Source organism: Erythrolamprus reginae, chromosome 1 (genome assembly GCF_031021105.1).
Source record: "Erythrolamprus reginae isolate rEryReg1 chromosome 1, rEryReg1.hap1, whole genome shotgun sequence".
In the NCBI taxonomy this organism is placed as follows: domain Eukaryota; kingdom Metazoa; phylum Chordata; class Lepidosauria; order Squamata; family Dipsadidae; genus Erythrolamprus; species Erythrolamprus reginae.
Window position 1 is genome coordinate 195,311,625 of NC_091950.1, and position 17,105 is coordinate 195,328,729.

The 17,105-nt window shown below is 36.0% G+C and overlaps 1 protein-coding gene across 5 annotated transcripts in view; it reads right to left on the minus strand.

Moving 5' to 3' along the window:
- Nucleotides 1-17,105, minus strand: part of SESTD1 (SEC14 and spectrin domain containing 1) — a 55,213-nt gene that overhangs the window by 10,974 nt on the left and 27,134 nt on the right. For 4 of the 5 annotated variants that reach the window (XM_070731851.1, XM_070731854.1, XM_070731852.1 and 1 more), the window contains 8 exons: nt 13,007-13,120; nt 11,009-11,106; nt 10,276-10,331; nt 9,110-9,321; nt 5,715-5,837; nt 3,952-4,146; nt 2,833-2,947; nt 563-722 (listed from right to left, as the gene is read on the minus strand). In XM_070731851.1, coding sequence (XP_070587952.1) covers nt 563-722; nt 2,833-2,947; nt 3,952-4,146; nt 5,715-5,837; nt 9,110-9,321; nt 10,276-10,331; nt 11,009-11,106; nt 13,007-13,120 — 1,073 coding nt within the window. The remainder of the gene's footprint in view (nt 1-562; nt 723-2,832; nt 2,948-3,951; nt 4,147-5,714; nt 5,838-9,109; nt 9,322-10,275; nt 10,332-11,008; nt 11,107-13,006; nt 13,121-17,105) is intronic. The other variant, XM_070731853.1, reaches the window with a different exon arrangement.

The window sequence follows — 17,105 nt, forward strand, 5'->3', positions numbered from 1 at the left end:
GCAGCTGCTAAATTATCAGGAAAATTAAAATAATTTCTGTAGCAAATGTAAACTCATACATAATTCCACATCAAAATGGAACAATATGTAATGGAACATTAAACATTTCCAAATGATACCAAAGCCATTAGTTACCAATTAATCTTAAAAGCAGTTTTTCTGCACTATTTAAAGAAACTACAGAACTTATAAATTATAACTTGCTTTAACATTATTAAGAGAAGTAAAAGTGCTGCACAATACTGAAAGTAACAAACATATCTGAATTTATGAAACTGTATAGGAAAACACTGGAAACATAAAAGCAGTTTTTATAATGAACTGATTTTGTTTAATGTCAAGTTTAAACAAACATCTTATTTACAAATGTTGGGTTCATACATTTCAGAACAAAAATATATATTCAGGGTACAAACCTATGCACATTTAAGTTTGCCTTTTGATTATTTTTCATATTTTATTTGTTTGAAAAATAAGGTGGCATTTAAAAAGATGTTAACAGTGATTTTAAAGTGAAGTCATTAGGAAAGAGAAATTCTTAGTCCAACATCACCATGAATACCTCTGCTTCCTGAGCTGCATATCTTCCATTACTCCTTGGACGTGATCAACATTCTCTTTGTTTTCAGTTGTTACGTCTTTTCCGTAAGCCCATGAAGCTTGGTTAGATATCTGATCTAGAAGACCTTGGCCTTTTTCACGTAAACCTTGGAGGCCCAAGTCTACAGGGATAATGAACAAAATTTTATTTTATATACAATGCAAGATGAACTATTCTCTTAAATCAGTGATGTCCACCTTTTTCGGCTCGGGTGCCAAAAGGGTGTGTACATGTGCATGTGCCCACACCTCTAATGCAATGGCCTGCGTATGCGCACAACCCTCCTCCCCCGCACATACTGAATCCTCAGATTTCCAGTAGGTCCATTGGGCTGCTTTTCACTCTCTTCAGGGTTCAGGAAAGCCTGCTGAAGGCTGAGAACTGCGAAAAATGGCCCACCAGGCCAAATGGAAGTTCGGAAACGAAACGGAAGCGGAGCTGCCCTTCAGATAATTGCAACCAGACTTCGCACATCTCGGCCCTTTTCTCCTGCAGCTGCAGAGCCTTTCCTGAAGGCCTTTCTAACTGATAACAGAGCTCCGGATCGATCTGGAGCTCTGTTATCGGCTGCAGAGGCCTTCAGAAAACCCTTGCTGGCTGCAGAAGAAGTGGGCTGAGCAGTAGGAGGCCGGGCTGCAACTATCCAAAGCCAAAGAAGTTCCTGAAAGCCTGTGACAGTGAAAAGGAGGCTGGGGGTGACTCACACAAGTGAACTTGCGGTTGGCCCATTGGGCCATTTTTCATGGTCTGGAGGCTCCAAGAGGCTTTCCTGAAGCCTGGGAAGAGCGAAAAGAAGGCCGAAAATCAGCTGGCCAGCACGTGCATGTGCTCTGGAGCTGACGTAGGGCAATGCCTTGTGTGCCCTCAGTTATGCTCTGAGTGCCACCTATGGCATGCATGCCATAGGTTCACCATCACTGTCTTAAATCCTGAGTGCCCAATTCTGTTTCTGTCCCCTTTGCAAGTTAGATGCTGCTGTCTCATTGTCACGTTCCCACTTAACCGACTGAATTCTAAAATGGTAAGCCCATCCTTCAAGTGTTGACAGTTAAGTATGTATCAAGTGTTAAGAAGGGTGGTTAATACTTCAGCAGTACAGACACATACAGCCTGTTTTTTTAGAACACAAATTGATTTATGTTAGACTTGATAGTGTTTGCTGTAAGTGTGGTACTGCTCCTGCTGAAAATCCAAATTCATTTTTTGGTACAATCAAATAAAAAGAAATAGCTAGTCTGAGATTGTTGGCCAAGACCTATATTGGTGACCAAGATCTAGGAGAGATCCTACCAGCCAAAGAAATGACCAATGTCCTGATTTACACTAATGCAATTTTGCCTTTAATATGGTCCCTCCCCATATATTTACGTTAAATAAAAGATTGTCTTCCCATTTATTCGGTTTGACCTTAATCAGTTTGTTGTTTATTCTGCCCAACACCCTTTCAGTAACAATTTTTAAAACCGCAGATGTGGCTTAAAATGAAATTCTTTTAAATACAAAGTTCAGAGGCTCACTTGGAGACTAATGCTGTTGGGAGATCATTAGCTCAAATCTATTTCATATGACTGCGAGTTATACGACATCTTGATCTCTTAGTTGCATAACAGATGATCCTTCAGTTAAACTGGGTATCCTGTTTCCCCTAATAATAAGCCCAATTGGGCTTTTGAATGCATGCTGATAAGGCCAGCTGTTTTTTTTTCAGGATTAAAAAAAAATATAAGACAGGCTCTTATTTTTGGGAAAACACAGTAGTTAAGCCAATGAAGTGTCACTTGCTCTTGTCAGTCATGCATATCATGTTTCCCCAAAAATAAGACCCTGAAATAAGCACTTAACCTCATTGCCATGCACTCAAAAGCAGGATTGGGCTTATTATCAGGGGATGTCTTATTTTGTGGGAAACAGGGTAGGTTTTGGAAGCCTGCATGTTTTGATTTCCATCAGAGCTGGAACCTTAAAGGCACAGATTTCTAATTCCTATTCACAAAACATGAATATGCAGTCAATGCATATTACTGAATATCATTCCACAATGAGATATTTTTAAAGCCCCCTTTATGAGCCAGCCAAGTGAAGAGAATCTATACCCGCAGTCTGTTCCAGTTTTCCGTTCAATGTGCTTGTTAGGCTTATATGGAAAAGTGTGCAATTTAATCCAATACTTATTCTGCAAATTAAGACATTCCCTGTAGCATATTTGGCCATTTAATCTTGTTTTTCCTTACCAACGCTTTTTAATTTCTCTTCAAGTAGCTTTAAAGTTTGCTGAATTGACGCTCCATCAGCTGGGGCTACATCAACACACAGCATCCCGAGTAATCCATCTAGTTGCTGAGACAACTGAAAAGAGCCAACCCCAAAGTCAGCAAGTTATTTTTATGGTTTTAAGTCTTCCTCCTTAAAGAGATTTGTTGCGTGAATGTCAGACAGAACTGTGACTAGCTCAATTATAAAAGAGACAGAGCTAGGAAACACAGGGCTGGTCAAAGAAGATGGTCTGAACAATAGAGCTTAGCAACGGTGTCTGTACAAGCAGCTGCAAAGAAAATCTCTAGTTTCCAGCTGCTCCTACTTCATCCAACTCAAAGTGCCCAGGCAGAATCTAAATAATATTCAGAAAACTTAAAATATTTAACTTGTTTCAAACAGTCAAGTCTACACTGATGGCATTTCAATGCCCTTTATGGATTTTTTTTTCTTCAGTGATTTCATTTGCATATAGAGTAGGATTGTGAGTCACCAGTAACTAAATTGTCAAAATTCACCCCCCAAAATGGCCTCTTAAACACTGCCTGCCAAGAAGGATCAGAGCCCCTCCAAATCGATTTTCCAAAAGCAGGTGGTAACTCTTAATTTCTTCACATACTCTGCAATTTTCTCAAGAACCATATGCTGAAAAGAATCCAAACGAAAGGACCAATAGTTACTGAGTTTATGTCACTGGCTTGCCCCAGAGTTCATGTCTACAAAAATCCAAGCAATATTATTATAGCAGAGATTAATGTAATTGGTTCATCTACTCCAGATGACAAGCTTTGCTTGTCTAGCTTCTTGGTGAAAGAATTATAACAAACATGGAAAGGGAACTCCTGTCTAGTTAATGTGTACATAATATAGAGAAATGGACACTTTTTTTTAACTGCCTCTATTAATTAACAACAGACTTCCAAATGAGCTCTAATACTTCCTTGTTCTCATTTATTTTAAGACTTTTTCCATACTCATTGGAACTACTGTATTTGAGTAAAATTATTCCTAAATATAACCGGCTTATCTATTGACTTTCTGCAAATGGCATTTTCATGAAGCAAAACGTACAGTGATAAAGTGCATATTTTACTTACATCTTGAGCAACACCATGAAAGTCAAGGGCTGCTTGCAGCAGATTCTGCCTAAACTCCAACTGGCTGGCCTGCCGATAACAAACATCGCTCAACTGCTGTTGCAATGCTTTTAGTTCTACAAGGTCTTCTTCATCCCCAGCATTCAGTAAAGCTGCAATCTGTTGATTCAGTTCCACGTACACTGCAAACCACTCCTGCAAAATCAGTCATCAAGGTCTTATCTTCATTATTGACAATTTTCCCATATTGTTTTTTTAAAAACACAGGTACAACTGCTATTCAGCTTACTGAAATATTGAGCAACATTATGCATATCTCTATTTAACAATGTTATGTTAAAAAGCCTAATGGTATGCAAATCTGCTGAAACTCAACATTACATCCACCTTTCTTTTTGTTTTCAGCATCCATAAAATGATTCTATTATTTAGTTAATTTCAGAAGCTGGAAGCAATTTTCAAGAACATTTTTTCTCAATGGGTTTCTTCAAATTGTTCTTTATCTTATTCACATAAAGAACTCTTTCATTTTCCCCAACTGTAATATCCTGTCCTTCAATTTGCCCAAATCTGTTTTTTAAAAAACAACTACACTTATTTGCATTTATTTAACACTACGCAAAATGCATTTGGCTGTTCATCTCTTTGCTCCCTTAATAATACAATTCTTCCCTTATACCACTCCTTTTCCTTATCCTAGATTTATTTAAAAATTTCCTAAGCTTTCTTTACTTGCCCGCCCCCACTCCCAATCCTCTAGCGGATACATTGGAAGTGTATTTCAGTTCTTAAAAACACAGGAGACCCTCTGAAGTAATGCAAAGCACCTGCAATACTTGACAAGAAGGTAGATGCTAGTATAAATGCAAATGTGCAGGGAAAGAGGGGCAAGGAAAGACAGGTGGCCAAATAGAAACATTGGGACATATAACGAAGAGTGGGACAAAAGCATTGAGGAATAGGAACAGAGGCAGAGGGGACTAGAGAAGGTGGCAGGTAGAGAGACAGATACTATAGAGCAGGGCTGTCAATCTCCTGGCCCGTAGGCCAGATGCATCACGCGCTGGCCACGCCCACGCCTGGTTTAGCAAAGAGGGGGAAAGTCCCAATACGTCACATGACATGAGTTTTATACTCCTGCTATAGAGGAATGGACAGAGACAACCATTTCCTCCCTACTGGCTTATAACTTCATCCAGAAAATCCTTGAAGCTATATAAAGCTATCCTTATTTCTGCTATTTTAGCACAATGATCACTGGTTGATTATAGATTATACGTTGCTGTTAGGGGAAGGGCAAATAGGTGAGCAGAATTGGCTCGTCACTCCCATTCAAATAGTTGAAACAAACAGCTCAATTATATTGAATAGAAGGAAACTTCCTGTTCCCAGGTCAGCTGGAAAGAATGGGGTACTAGTTACGAATAATTCACTGGGAAGAACATTTATTTTTTTGCCCAAAACCAGCAGGAATAAATGAAACTTCCCCCGCCCGTAGAGTCCAAGAGATTAGAGGGTCCTTGGTAAGCAATGATTTATTTTGGCTTTTCAGTCTCAGAGGCACAGCCATCCCTTTTCCCAACTATAGCATACTAGAACTAATCATTTATATGATCAGTAGCTTGTTCTAGAAGAAAAGGTGCCCTGTTTGCCAATATATAAATCACTGTCACTAGAAAAGAAGGCCACTAGAAATATTGCATACAATAAATGACATATAAGAATCATTACACAGTAGCTTCCTTGGGAAAATGAAAACTCACGCTGTGTTGACTTTCAATCTCTTCATGTTTCTGTTGCAAAGCTTGTGAAGCCCTAATTGAATCACCGATTCCCCACTGGGTTCTAAGCTGTTCTGAACCTGGCCCTTCCAGCCAGTTCACTACCTATTTAAACCAAAAAGCAGCATGTTTGTCATCACGTATAATTCAAAACCAATACAGATCAGGTAGGTTTTAAAGGCTTTCTATTATTTAAAGCAACTTTTCCTAATACGGCGCACAGTATATACATAAATAGCAACCTTATTTCCAGAAGAAAAATAAGGATTGGAGAGGTCAGGCTTGGGAAACCCTTTAGGTACAAAATCAAGGGATTAAACAGCCTGATCCCATTTTTTAAACATACGTTTTCTTTGTGAATCTTAATAGCATTGTAGTCTCATATCAGAAACAGCATAAGGAAAGGAGGCATGCTTCTCATTTTCAACTTATACTTACTTATATTGTCAGGTAAAATGAAATGTCTTTTTGTTTCTAGCCTTTTCTTCTAATTTGTGGAATTATGTTATATAAATCCCCCCTTCAAAAAAAATCCTTAGCATATACAGTGGTACTTCTACTTAAGAACGCTTCTACTTTTCTAGATAAGAACCAGGTGTTCAAGATTTTTTTGCCTCTACTTGTGAACCATTTTCTATCTAAGAACCCGAGCCCGGAAAAATTTCCCAGGAAATTTGAGAACGGCACGAAGGCCTGGCCTACCATTCCCCTTGGGTTTCTCTCTCTGGCGCAGTGTATGAGAGGCAGCCTCACGCTGGGTGTATAGGAGGCACGTGCTCCTCCTCGCCGCCTCAGAGTCCCTCTCTTTTTTTTAAGCCTTAAAGTTTTTGGTTCCCCTCACCTCACATTCTTCCTTCAGCAGCGACTGCCTCCTCCTCCTCTTCTTCCTCCTCCTCCCACCCAAATTCCAAGCTTTTATTTCTTTTCTAATGGGTTTGCACACATTATTTGCTTTTACATTGATTTCTATGGGAAAAATTGCTTCTACTTAAGAACGTTTCTACTTAAGAACCTGGTCACAGAATGAATTAAGTTCTCAAGTAGAGGTACTACTGTATTACTTTATAAACTATAACAAAGTGGCATTGGAACAGCATTTGTCAAAAACTGCGTAGTAATCTAGGAACATACCTTACTTACGCTGCAGTGGTACTTAAATATTTTTGACTCCTTGGTTTAATTGGATTCTCTTTGTTATCTAATTTTAGGATATGTTTGGAGTGATGATCACATTTCAGGGCATACTTATGCAGAAATATTGAAAATTCAGAAGGGCTGACAAAGTGAACTGTACATGGATAATAAAGATCCTTTCAGTCAAACTCATCTATTGTGAGATAGTAGCCAAAGAAGGTCATAACTATTTAAGGCTAGAAAATGGAAAATGATGCTTTCAGACACTTCCTTCTTGGCCTCTTCAATGCTTATGGGAGATAAACCTTCCTAGCCCTTTTAATACTTCCAAGGGTTTTATAGTCTAAGATAATATACAGTGCTTATATGACTCTGATAGTGCCAAGCATTATCCCATTATCCCAGGTATTCTTCCTACCTAACCTGTAAAACGTCAATTTCTCCATTACTCACATCAAAGTAAATATGGATGAGTATTATCATATAATACTAAGTCAACTCACAGAATCCATTTGAAGGACAGTCCATTAAATTGAATTTGGGTGCACATAGATCACTTATGAATGACATATGAATATTAACATATGAAGATCTTGGAAGCTTTTGCACCCACTTTTAGTTAGTTCATGTTATTTATACAGTATTGGAAACTGAATATGAGGATCACTATTCAACAAGCCAGCTTCAGAAATCATGCTTTGTAGTCAATTTAATCTGCTAACTAAATCCCTGTTAATAGAAAGTGACTAAAAATGTGTCAATACCATCTTATAGTCTATTCACTACATTGGACTATGGAATGGAATGTGATAACTATGGTGTTAAATGAGGGACAAACGCAGTCACCGTTCACCTGCGTGGATACAGCTGCATCCATTTCTAACCAAAATTATGAAGTGCCTATGGAGATTCTCAGGTCATGGTTGTCCTTAAGGTGCTTTTTCAAGAGGCAACTGGACTTTCTGGTTTTTCCTTCAAAGGCAAGAGCTGAAGAAACTTCTTGGATAAGAAGCAAAACATCAAGGTAAAACCAGAAAGTCCAGTTGCCTCTTGAAAAAGCACCTTTGAGACAAAGTTATAAAGGTATTAAACAAGGGGGGGTTATGAATGGGGGTGTCATCGCAGCATTCCCGTAGCCACTTGATTTTTGACATCTTTCCAGAAGCAAAGGATAACTGGGAAGTAGATGGTCACATGATGCTGAGTTTTATGGCCATATCGCTTAGTAATGACAATTCTGGTCCAAACTGCTGTTGTAAGCCAAGGACTGTCTGTATTTTATATTACAATAAAGCTGTATCTGCCAGCTTTCATTTCCCTGACTTCTGATTTTTTTTTGCTTTTTCATCACTAAAATAATGCGATAAAATTGGCTAAGGGCTTGTAAATGTATTTTGTTGATCATTTAATCTATCTGTCTGTCTGTCTTCTGTCTATCTTTCATTCTCCCCTCATCAAAAATTTTTAGCAGATGTTTTCTCAATTAGTAACTAAAAGAGAGGAAAATGCAAGACTTTGCTATCAGGTCTAAGTATAATTAATTTCCCATGTAATTCAGTAATACAGAGCAAAGAAATGACAAGTTGTAATTAGAATAATGCAAATTGAGATTGATGCACCTGTAAACAAATCTATTTAAATGCACTAATAAAGGCACTTCACTAACTTGATTGCATTTTTCTCAATCAACCCACCTTTGTTTTAAGTTTTTTAGTCAACTCAAGGCAGTGAACATGCATATAATCTCTGCCTATTTTGCCCAAACCACTCTTTTAAGTCTCCTAGTTTTCTAGCCCAGCACCTTAGCCACTCTACCAAACTGACTCACTAATATCAATTTCCAGAGCACCACTTGATCTTTCATGACCTTTCAATGCACAAATTGTTTCAAGTTTATCTTATTATTACTCTGGTGGGAAAAGCCTTGCATTAAAAGGGCAAATTTGGATTCCAATCACTAGATATACAAATTTTATGGTAATGCAATGGCGTGATTCAAATTTAAAGGGCAAAAGTGATTTGGGCATGCACTTTGTATTTGTCAGGAATACCTTAAATCAAGCATACTTTTTCCAGATACTGTATAACACATGTCCATTGCAAATGGTAGCTGCATTTATCCAGGAAAAAGTGTAGCAGCTTTGAGGTGCCTTCAGCTGATACAGTATATTAAAAACATATTAACTCTCCATCTAATCATTTTAATTACACAAACAATAGATTCAAGTGAGTATGCCACTTACCTGCATTACCTTCTGTTGAATTTCTTCCAACTGAGTTCGTTTGCTTCTTTGCCTGCATACTTCCTGATACCGTGTATATTGTTCTCTTAGAGAATCTAATAACTTCATAACCTGGGGCTGAGCAAGCAGTTCATCATCCATAGGAGACCAGGAGACTCCTCCATCTGAACCATTAAAACGGCGTTGCTGCAATTCCGATAAGAGCTCATGACCTTAATAGAATATATACATATATACATATATTTTAAGTATATAAATGATCTAATGACTCAGGCAAAAACTGAGCTAAGCTTTAATTGGAAATTTAAAGGCTTCCAATTTCAGTTTCTATGTGAATTTTCTGGGGTTAAAACCACAGTATAATATTAGATTGTGGAGTGAGGATAGCAATATCATATCTCTCCCTTTCCCCTCCCTCTCCTAACCCTTGCTATATACTGGAATATGTACATTCAAATAATGACATTCAACGCAGAGTACCATTTAATTAGCCAGGCTAAACCTACACAAACATTAACTCCACCTGAAACAGACTGAATCTCAGTAAATGTTTTTTCATTACTTAGTCCAAGAACATCACCTGTCTCAATTGACATAAATATAAAGGACTGGTGGTGATTGGCGTCACTTATCTGCAACTTTCAGTAACTCTCTCAAAAGTGAAGAACATGGAAGAATCAAACCGAGCATAGCAGCAAGAAGGTAGAGAACAAATACACTAACAACATCTACCTTTTTGGAAAACAACAACAAAAAAGAATCTTCCTCTGCCTCCTAGCAATTTGCCTCATTGCACAAACAGTACATTTTAACTTCAGCACAGCCGGATTAGCAGAAGAAAAAAAAAATCTGCCTCTGCCTCCCAGCAATTTTTCTCCTTGTAGCAAATAGCAAACAGTCCGTTTCAGCTTCAGCACAGCCTGATTAGCACAATCAGCTGTTTCAGGCTACAAGGAATGCCATAGCCAATTGCCGCCTCCATGCGTCCCATTTTTGGTGGGTGGGCTACATTCAGTGTAAGTGTGGGAAGTGGGAAGTGTGTCTTATACTTCAAAAAATACAGTAACTGTTTAAATTATTTAATTAAATTTCATTATGTGGCTGATTCAGTTTATGTTTGTGCTACTCAAAATTTTAAAAAATGATGCCATATTGCACTGATATACCTGTCTGCAGAACAGTCTCGGGATCAACAGATGGAAGAAAATTTACATCTATAGACCTTGAAAAAGAAAAATAATTTATTGTGAATTAAAACAAAAGTTTTTAAGACTTAAAAGCAATAAAAGTTATGCAAATTTCCGTTTTCTTTCCCATTGTAAATACTGAGTCATGTTATGTTTCAATACATATCTGTCAATGTTCAAGGAAAATTTCAAAATCTCAGGAATGTCTAACATTTTTAAAATTATTTTGGTTATTTTTTAAGGAACTAAGTGAACAGACATTAAGAATTTAGAAATATATTATTAATACAAATAGAACGTTCATATATCCTTTCAGAATATATATCATACATTCTGAAAATATATCACATATATCCCCACATATATGGGGATTTTTAGATTGTAATTTTACTTAGATCTCTAACATGTTATATTATCTTTGTTGTAAGCCGCCCTGAGTCTTAGGAGAAGGGCGGCATAGAAATTGAATTAATTAATAAATAATAAATAAATAAAATATATTTTACTGCAATATATCACAAATGCAGTCATAGTTTTGTTTAACTATACCAGAAATGTAAGGGAGCTACAGAAAGTTACAAGAATATTTCTATGATCAAGCTAGAAGCAAAAAGAAATACCACAACAATAGCTAGAAACACTACATTTTTCATAATTAAGATTCTCCTGAAAGTACCTATGGAACAATTAATAACAGCAAGAAAAGTATTACCTCTCTTTCTCTTGTTGGTTTCCCTTATCATTTCCACTGTTGATTAATGCAAGTTCATCAAGTAAGGATGTAGACTCTTTTGTAAACTTCTCAAATGCCTATATAAAATAGTGAGTTAACATTTCAGAGACTGAATTTTAAAATGTCTGAAGTTGCAGTATAGTGCACTTACCATTCCATTCTGAACAAATTCTAAAGATGGTGTCTTGTCTTTATTTTTTGCATTAATACCATGTTTGCCCAAAAATACGACTCTGTCTCTCTTTTTTTAACCCTGAAATAAGCGCTTAGCCTTATTTGGCACTCAAAAGCTTGATTGGGCTTATTATCAGGTGATATTTTATTTTGGGGAAAACAGGGAATATCACAGAAATGTGTTATTTTTACACCTACTGATTCAGGAAATCCTCACTTAATGACATACTGTCTTAATGATCATTTGAAGTTATGATGTGTGAAATCTACTTATGCCCCTTTCTCTAAGTGACAACTACTGCACCTCTCCCTGTGGGTCATGTGATCACACTATGGGTGCTTGGTAACCAGTTCACATTTACAGCAAGTTGTCGCATCCTTTGAGAGATTTTTTTGTGTGCTATTTTCCAGCAGAAAATAGTAAAAGGATGGCCATTATACATGCTGTATTCACTTAAAGACCACATAATTAGCTTCATGACTGTAATGACTCGCTGTACAACTGATGTAAAATAAGTTGTAAAAGTCACTCCAGTCACATGGTGCCTGGACTCACAACCACAAGAACATACAATTGTGCTTGAAATTCAATGTTCCACTGTGGTCAGAAATTTAGGATGGCCTCTGTAATTTCCTGAGGACACCCAATGCTTTGGTTAAATGCTCAGTCATCATAAGCATTTAAAGCAGAACTAGATGCAGGATATCATCAAGTTAAACAGGACTTTACGTTATAATCAGTTGCTGGACACAAGCTTTTAAAAATCCAAGTTGCAAGACTAATCACTGTGTTTTGATAGCTGCTGCACTGCTGTTGAAAAACCATTCTAAGAAATTTCGTTCAACATTAATCATTATGCTGTTTTTCTCTCTCTCAAGGGTAATGATGAGTATCAAGGATGTGTGTGCACTGATGTATGTCAATGGAATGGAAAGTAAAACATACTAGTCATAATGGCAGTATCAAGATTTTTTTCAGCAGAGAATTTTTATGTATGTTGAAATAACCAATTAAGAGAAAATAGTCAAATAAAGAGGATAATATTAATATTCTACTATTACCAGCCAATATTTACCTTAAGAATCTTAATCTTTATTTTCATGTAATTCAGCATGAATTACAACCACATTGGCCAACTGCAGTTACTGAATAACTCTACATGTATTTCATTTTTAAATCATGTTCAATCATGTCCAATTCTTAGAGATTACCTGGACAAATCCCTGCAATTGTTCTGCCAAGTTTCCCCCGCCAAAATGGTTTGCCATTGCCTCCTTTCTCAGGGTGAGGATGAACAACTAGCTCAAGGTCAACCAGTTGGCTTTGTGCCCAAGGCAAGACTAGAACTGACAATGTCCTGATTTGTATCCTGACGCCTTAACTACTATACCAAACTGGCTCTCATACATGTATCTTATCTGTATTTTTATTTAATTTTGCTTACTATGTTTCACATTTAGATTGGTACATGGCAAAAAACTAACTATCCCTAAATGTGAAGTTTTATCAGGAAATGTTCACAGCTATTATATTGGCTATAATCTATATAACTAATGGAGAATTTTAAAAAATCTGTAATCCCAGCTGTATCTTAAAAAAATCTGTACAACAAAGGGACAACCAAAGATAGCATCACCAAATCCTGAATTGTCAACTAACTTTGGTAATAATGTGTGTGGATTTTTTTAACCTCCAGGGAGCACCAAACGCAGTTCATCTAAATTATATTTCTTCATAATTCAACTAGATTATATTTCTTGACAATTATATTGAAAAAGAAAAACATTTGCCAAGAAACTAACCAGTCTTTTGTTCAGCCAATCCATATGATCGTAGGTAAGACTTCCTCCAAAATCTTCTGTTAGTTGAGATGGCTCTATGTACCGAGTAAGCTTGTTGGCAGATACCAAAATAACCTATATGAGTCATTAAACAGGGAATTAACAACTCAGAGGTTTGTGTTAGAAAATCAAATTATGTTTTGATTTATGCTTCAACTGAAAACCATCCTTTTTTTAATAGTAAAATTGAAATAAAGAAGACTTTTAGTTTTTTAAAAAATTATTTACTTAGTTGAATATGTATTTGATAATATACATAAGTATAACATTATTTGAATACATCAGATTGATACAAATATAAGGGAATATTTGGACAAGGACAGTACACATGTTGTTGTGTTTATGCACGCCCCTTACTGATCTCTTAGGAATGGGGTGAGACAGTTTAAGGGTAAAGTTTTGGGGATTTGGGGAGGAAACCACAGAGTCTAGTAGTGAGTTTCAGGCATTAACCACTCTATTGCGGAAGTTGTGTTTTCTGCAATTCAGTTTGGAGGGGTTCACTTTGAGTTTGCATCTGTTGTGTGCTCATGTATTGTTGTGGTTGAACCTAAAGTAGTCATTGACAGGTAGATGTAGCAGATAATTTTATGACTATTTTATAATTTTATGTTGTAGCAGATAATTTTATGATTATTTATAATTTAGTTGTTACACTTTAATAAATAAAAAAGGATGTTTTAAAATGCATCAATGAATTAATGTTTTAAAGAAAAGTTTTAATATCTCATCACTTAGAACAAACAATAATTTTTTATCCCAATTAATATGTATATAACACATATATTATTATACATATGTAACTTAATATAATTCAATATTTTACTTCTATTATACTATTAGCACCTTGTGTCAAATTATTTAACCTGAAGCACACATATCATCTGATGATATAAAATCAAATGAATCGTGAATAACTAAGCTTGAAAATTTATACCACCATCCAAAAATAATGAAAGGTGTTGAAAAAATGTTTTCTTGCACACTACTGTCATCATGACAGAAATTGAGCCATAAAGATGGAACAACTGTTTTTAGCCTTAATGAAACTGGATTATTGCAACCATATGGAAGTAATCTGCAAATCAGATTACTCACTAGGGACCACAATCACATCCTATGCCGACTAACACAAAAAGGATTGCTGTTTCAGTTGCTACATTGCTGGGTAGTAGAACAAGACATTATTAAGACTGCAAATTCAATTAACTTCTCCAAAATTTTTAAATGTTTATTATCTTTTTATCTCTCTGATTCAATTCCCAGGCACTAAAATGGCCATCCTTTCAAACGAACATTTTAAAACACAAATAGCATAAATGAATTTTCCACTAAATTCCAATATTCATAGATGGATCATCTGTAAAAATGGTGACAAAGTAAAACATTTTGACATGTTTTTAATTTTTTAATTATTCTTAAAATAATTTAGTTCCTTCTTTTCTGGCCAACTTTTACCTAGTATCTTTAAATAATGGAGTAAAATATCCTAACGCTAGCCTTAACAAAACATGTTGATGCTAACTTATCCGTGTAAGTATTTATCTACTATTTACTGTATCTGTAAAAAGAGCATTTCCAAACAAGGAACTCAAACCGGCTTGACAAACAAACTGATCACTCCCCACGTGTGTGATTGTGGAAGCACAATCTATTTTTCCATTCACAAAGGAAGTTTTGCAAAGAAGAAATTCCCTAAAAAGTGAGTAGCTTTTTTTCTGGATTTTGGACCACTTAATTACTGGGTACTGCCTGGCCGAGACATCTCTGTTCACCAACTTTGCACCACAGAAATGTCTATAATATCCTGGTAATATTAATAGTGAGAAGAGTCCACCGTGTTCTTTTGAAATGTGAAGCTGGAAACTTTGGGTAATATAAAGTCGCACATAATGTAAAAATTATGGGTTGTCAACTGGGAGTTCTTTTCTCCCTCAACAGCTTCATATCAGAAGAAAGGGAAATTGTACAGCAATGTACAATATATTGAAGTGTTCATCAAACAAATTCACCTGGTGTGATACTCAATTCCAGAAAAGTCCTATTAATAAAGCACCACATCTGAAAGTTAAATGCAACTGCCTTGCAAAGCCAGAGCCATTACTGGCTTTCATCCCTGAAACACTATTATATTTCAGGATTTCACTCAATTAATGGACAGGTGATATGTAGGTATCTTGGGTTTTTTCCTTCCTTGTTCCAAACAAAATATTAATTTATTATAGTTTATGGTGTGATTCATCATTTCAGGACTTAGTTCTATCTTTGAAACCTATGCCAATATATAACAGAGCTTTTTGTTGTTGAAATTGTTTTTCAAAGGGATAATTTAAAGTTGGATTTGGTTTTTTTAATGGAAAATAAAAAACATGTACACAACTTTGAACCAAAAACTACAAGGGGGAGAAAAGCCCCTAAATTCAAAGAGTTGATGAAAACCTCATTTTCCTTGTGCATTACAAAGCAGCAAGAATACTAAGACGAGAAAATTCCCATGCAATGTCTCTTCCTTCAAATTTAACTACTTCAAGACAAGATTTTTGAATGCGTAACTTAATCTGAGCCATAATAAGCCATTTATATAGATCTATGTAACTTTATTACATTCTGTTTCATATTTATCCATTTTTTTAAAAGAATTAATAAATTGAGACATGCAAGAACAATTTGCTGCATGATATCTGAATTATTATGTAAATACCTCAGAGTTCCCAACACAAAATAGTATAAAAAATAAGCATCTTCCAGAGCTGGCAACTCAAATTTTGTTATTTAAAAATGTTGCTATGAGTTTATTTATAGAAGTATGGTTTCCATATTGTATTAAAATAAGGGGGAGAAAATGTAGTGGAAAATATCCTTAGGGATTCTGTGCAGAAAACATAAAAGAACCTAGCTTACAATACCATCAAGCATTATTTCATCTCCAGCAATATATTTTTGAAAATTCAGAAAAAAGATGGATTGTTAAAAAGAATAAGGACATCTAAAGAGTCTGCAGGGGGAAAAAACCCTTACCAGTCATATCTTAGCATAGCTGTCCAAATATACCAAAAATGGTAGCAGCTTTGACTTGGGGTGGGAGTGAGGAAATAGCTGCCAGCTCTTAAAGCCTTGCTAGTTTAAACATACTATTTTCCAACATAGCTTTTATCTTCTCCCACTCTGTCTGTCTGTCTGTCTGTCTGTCTCTCTCTCTCTCCCTCTCTCTCTCACACACACACGTTCTCAAATTTTCTGTATTACTGTCAACTGACAACAGTGTAACGAAGTTACTAAAATCAACATCCCTGAATTTCATTGCAATCATTTTGCTTTTATGTTCATAACTGAGTTTTAGTGATAACAAATTACCCTCATGGCTGCCATCACATTCTTAATTAAATGCCTCTATACTGAATGAAATTAAATACATTTTTATAATTCAATCACTGATAGAAAATCAGTCCTTCGAGTAAAACAATACAAACTGTCCAAATTTCTGAAAATGGTAGGATATAAATATTATCTCAGGATCATTAGTGCCTTAGTAGTTTTTTCTCTAGGCCTTTTACTAATCTGTTTGGAAAGAAAACAATGCTGTGACAGAGAAAGGGCATGAATCAATCCTATGGGGAGAATTTTTAATAGGGATACATTTTAAACTATAGAAGCTTGCCAAAAGGAAAACAAGAGCCCAGATGATACTGGATGGCCCTCAACAGAACAAACTCAAAGATGTTTTCTCAAGTATGATTGTGCCTTATTTTTCTCTGCTCCACAGAGAGAACTTTCACCAAGTAGAAAGAGATAGGGAGCAAATATTCATTGCCTTTGATGCCCCTTTGAGATGGTGTGGGGCCTTATTTTAAGCCAACCCAGTCTGGACTGGGCAAACTCATGGCTGGATCAAGTTTATAAGCCATCAAATTCCCTCCAACTCTCCTGTATCCTTTACTAAATGCAAAAAGAGCATCTTAACAAACAGGGGAGTTGGAGATGAGCAAAGCAGGATAAACACGTCTTATATTGGAGGAAGTATTAATGCACCTTCCATGAATAGTTAAAATGAATGAAAAAT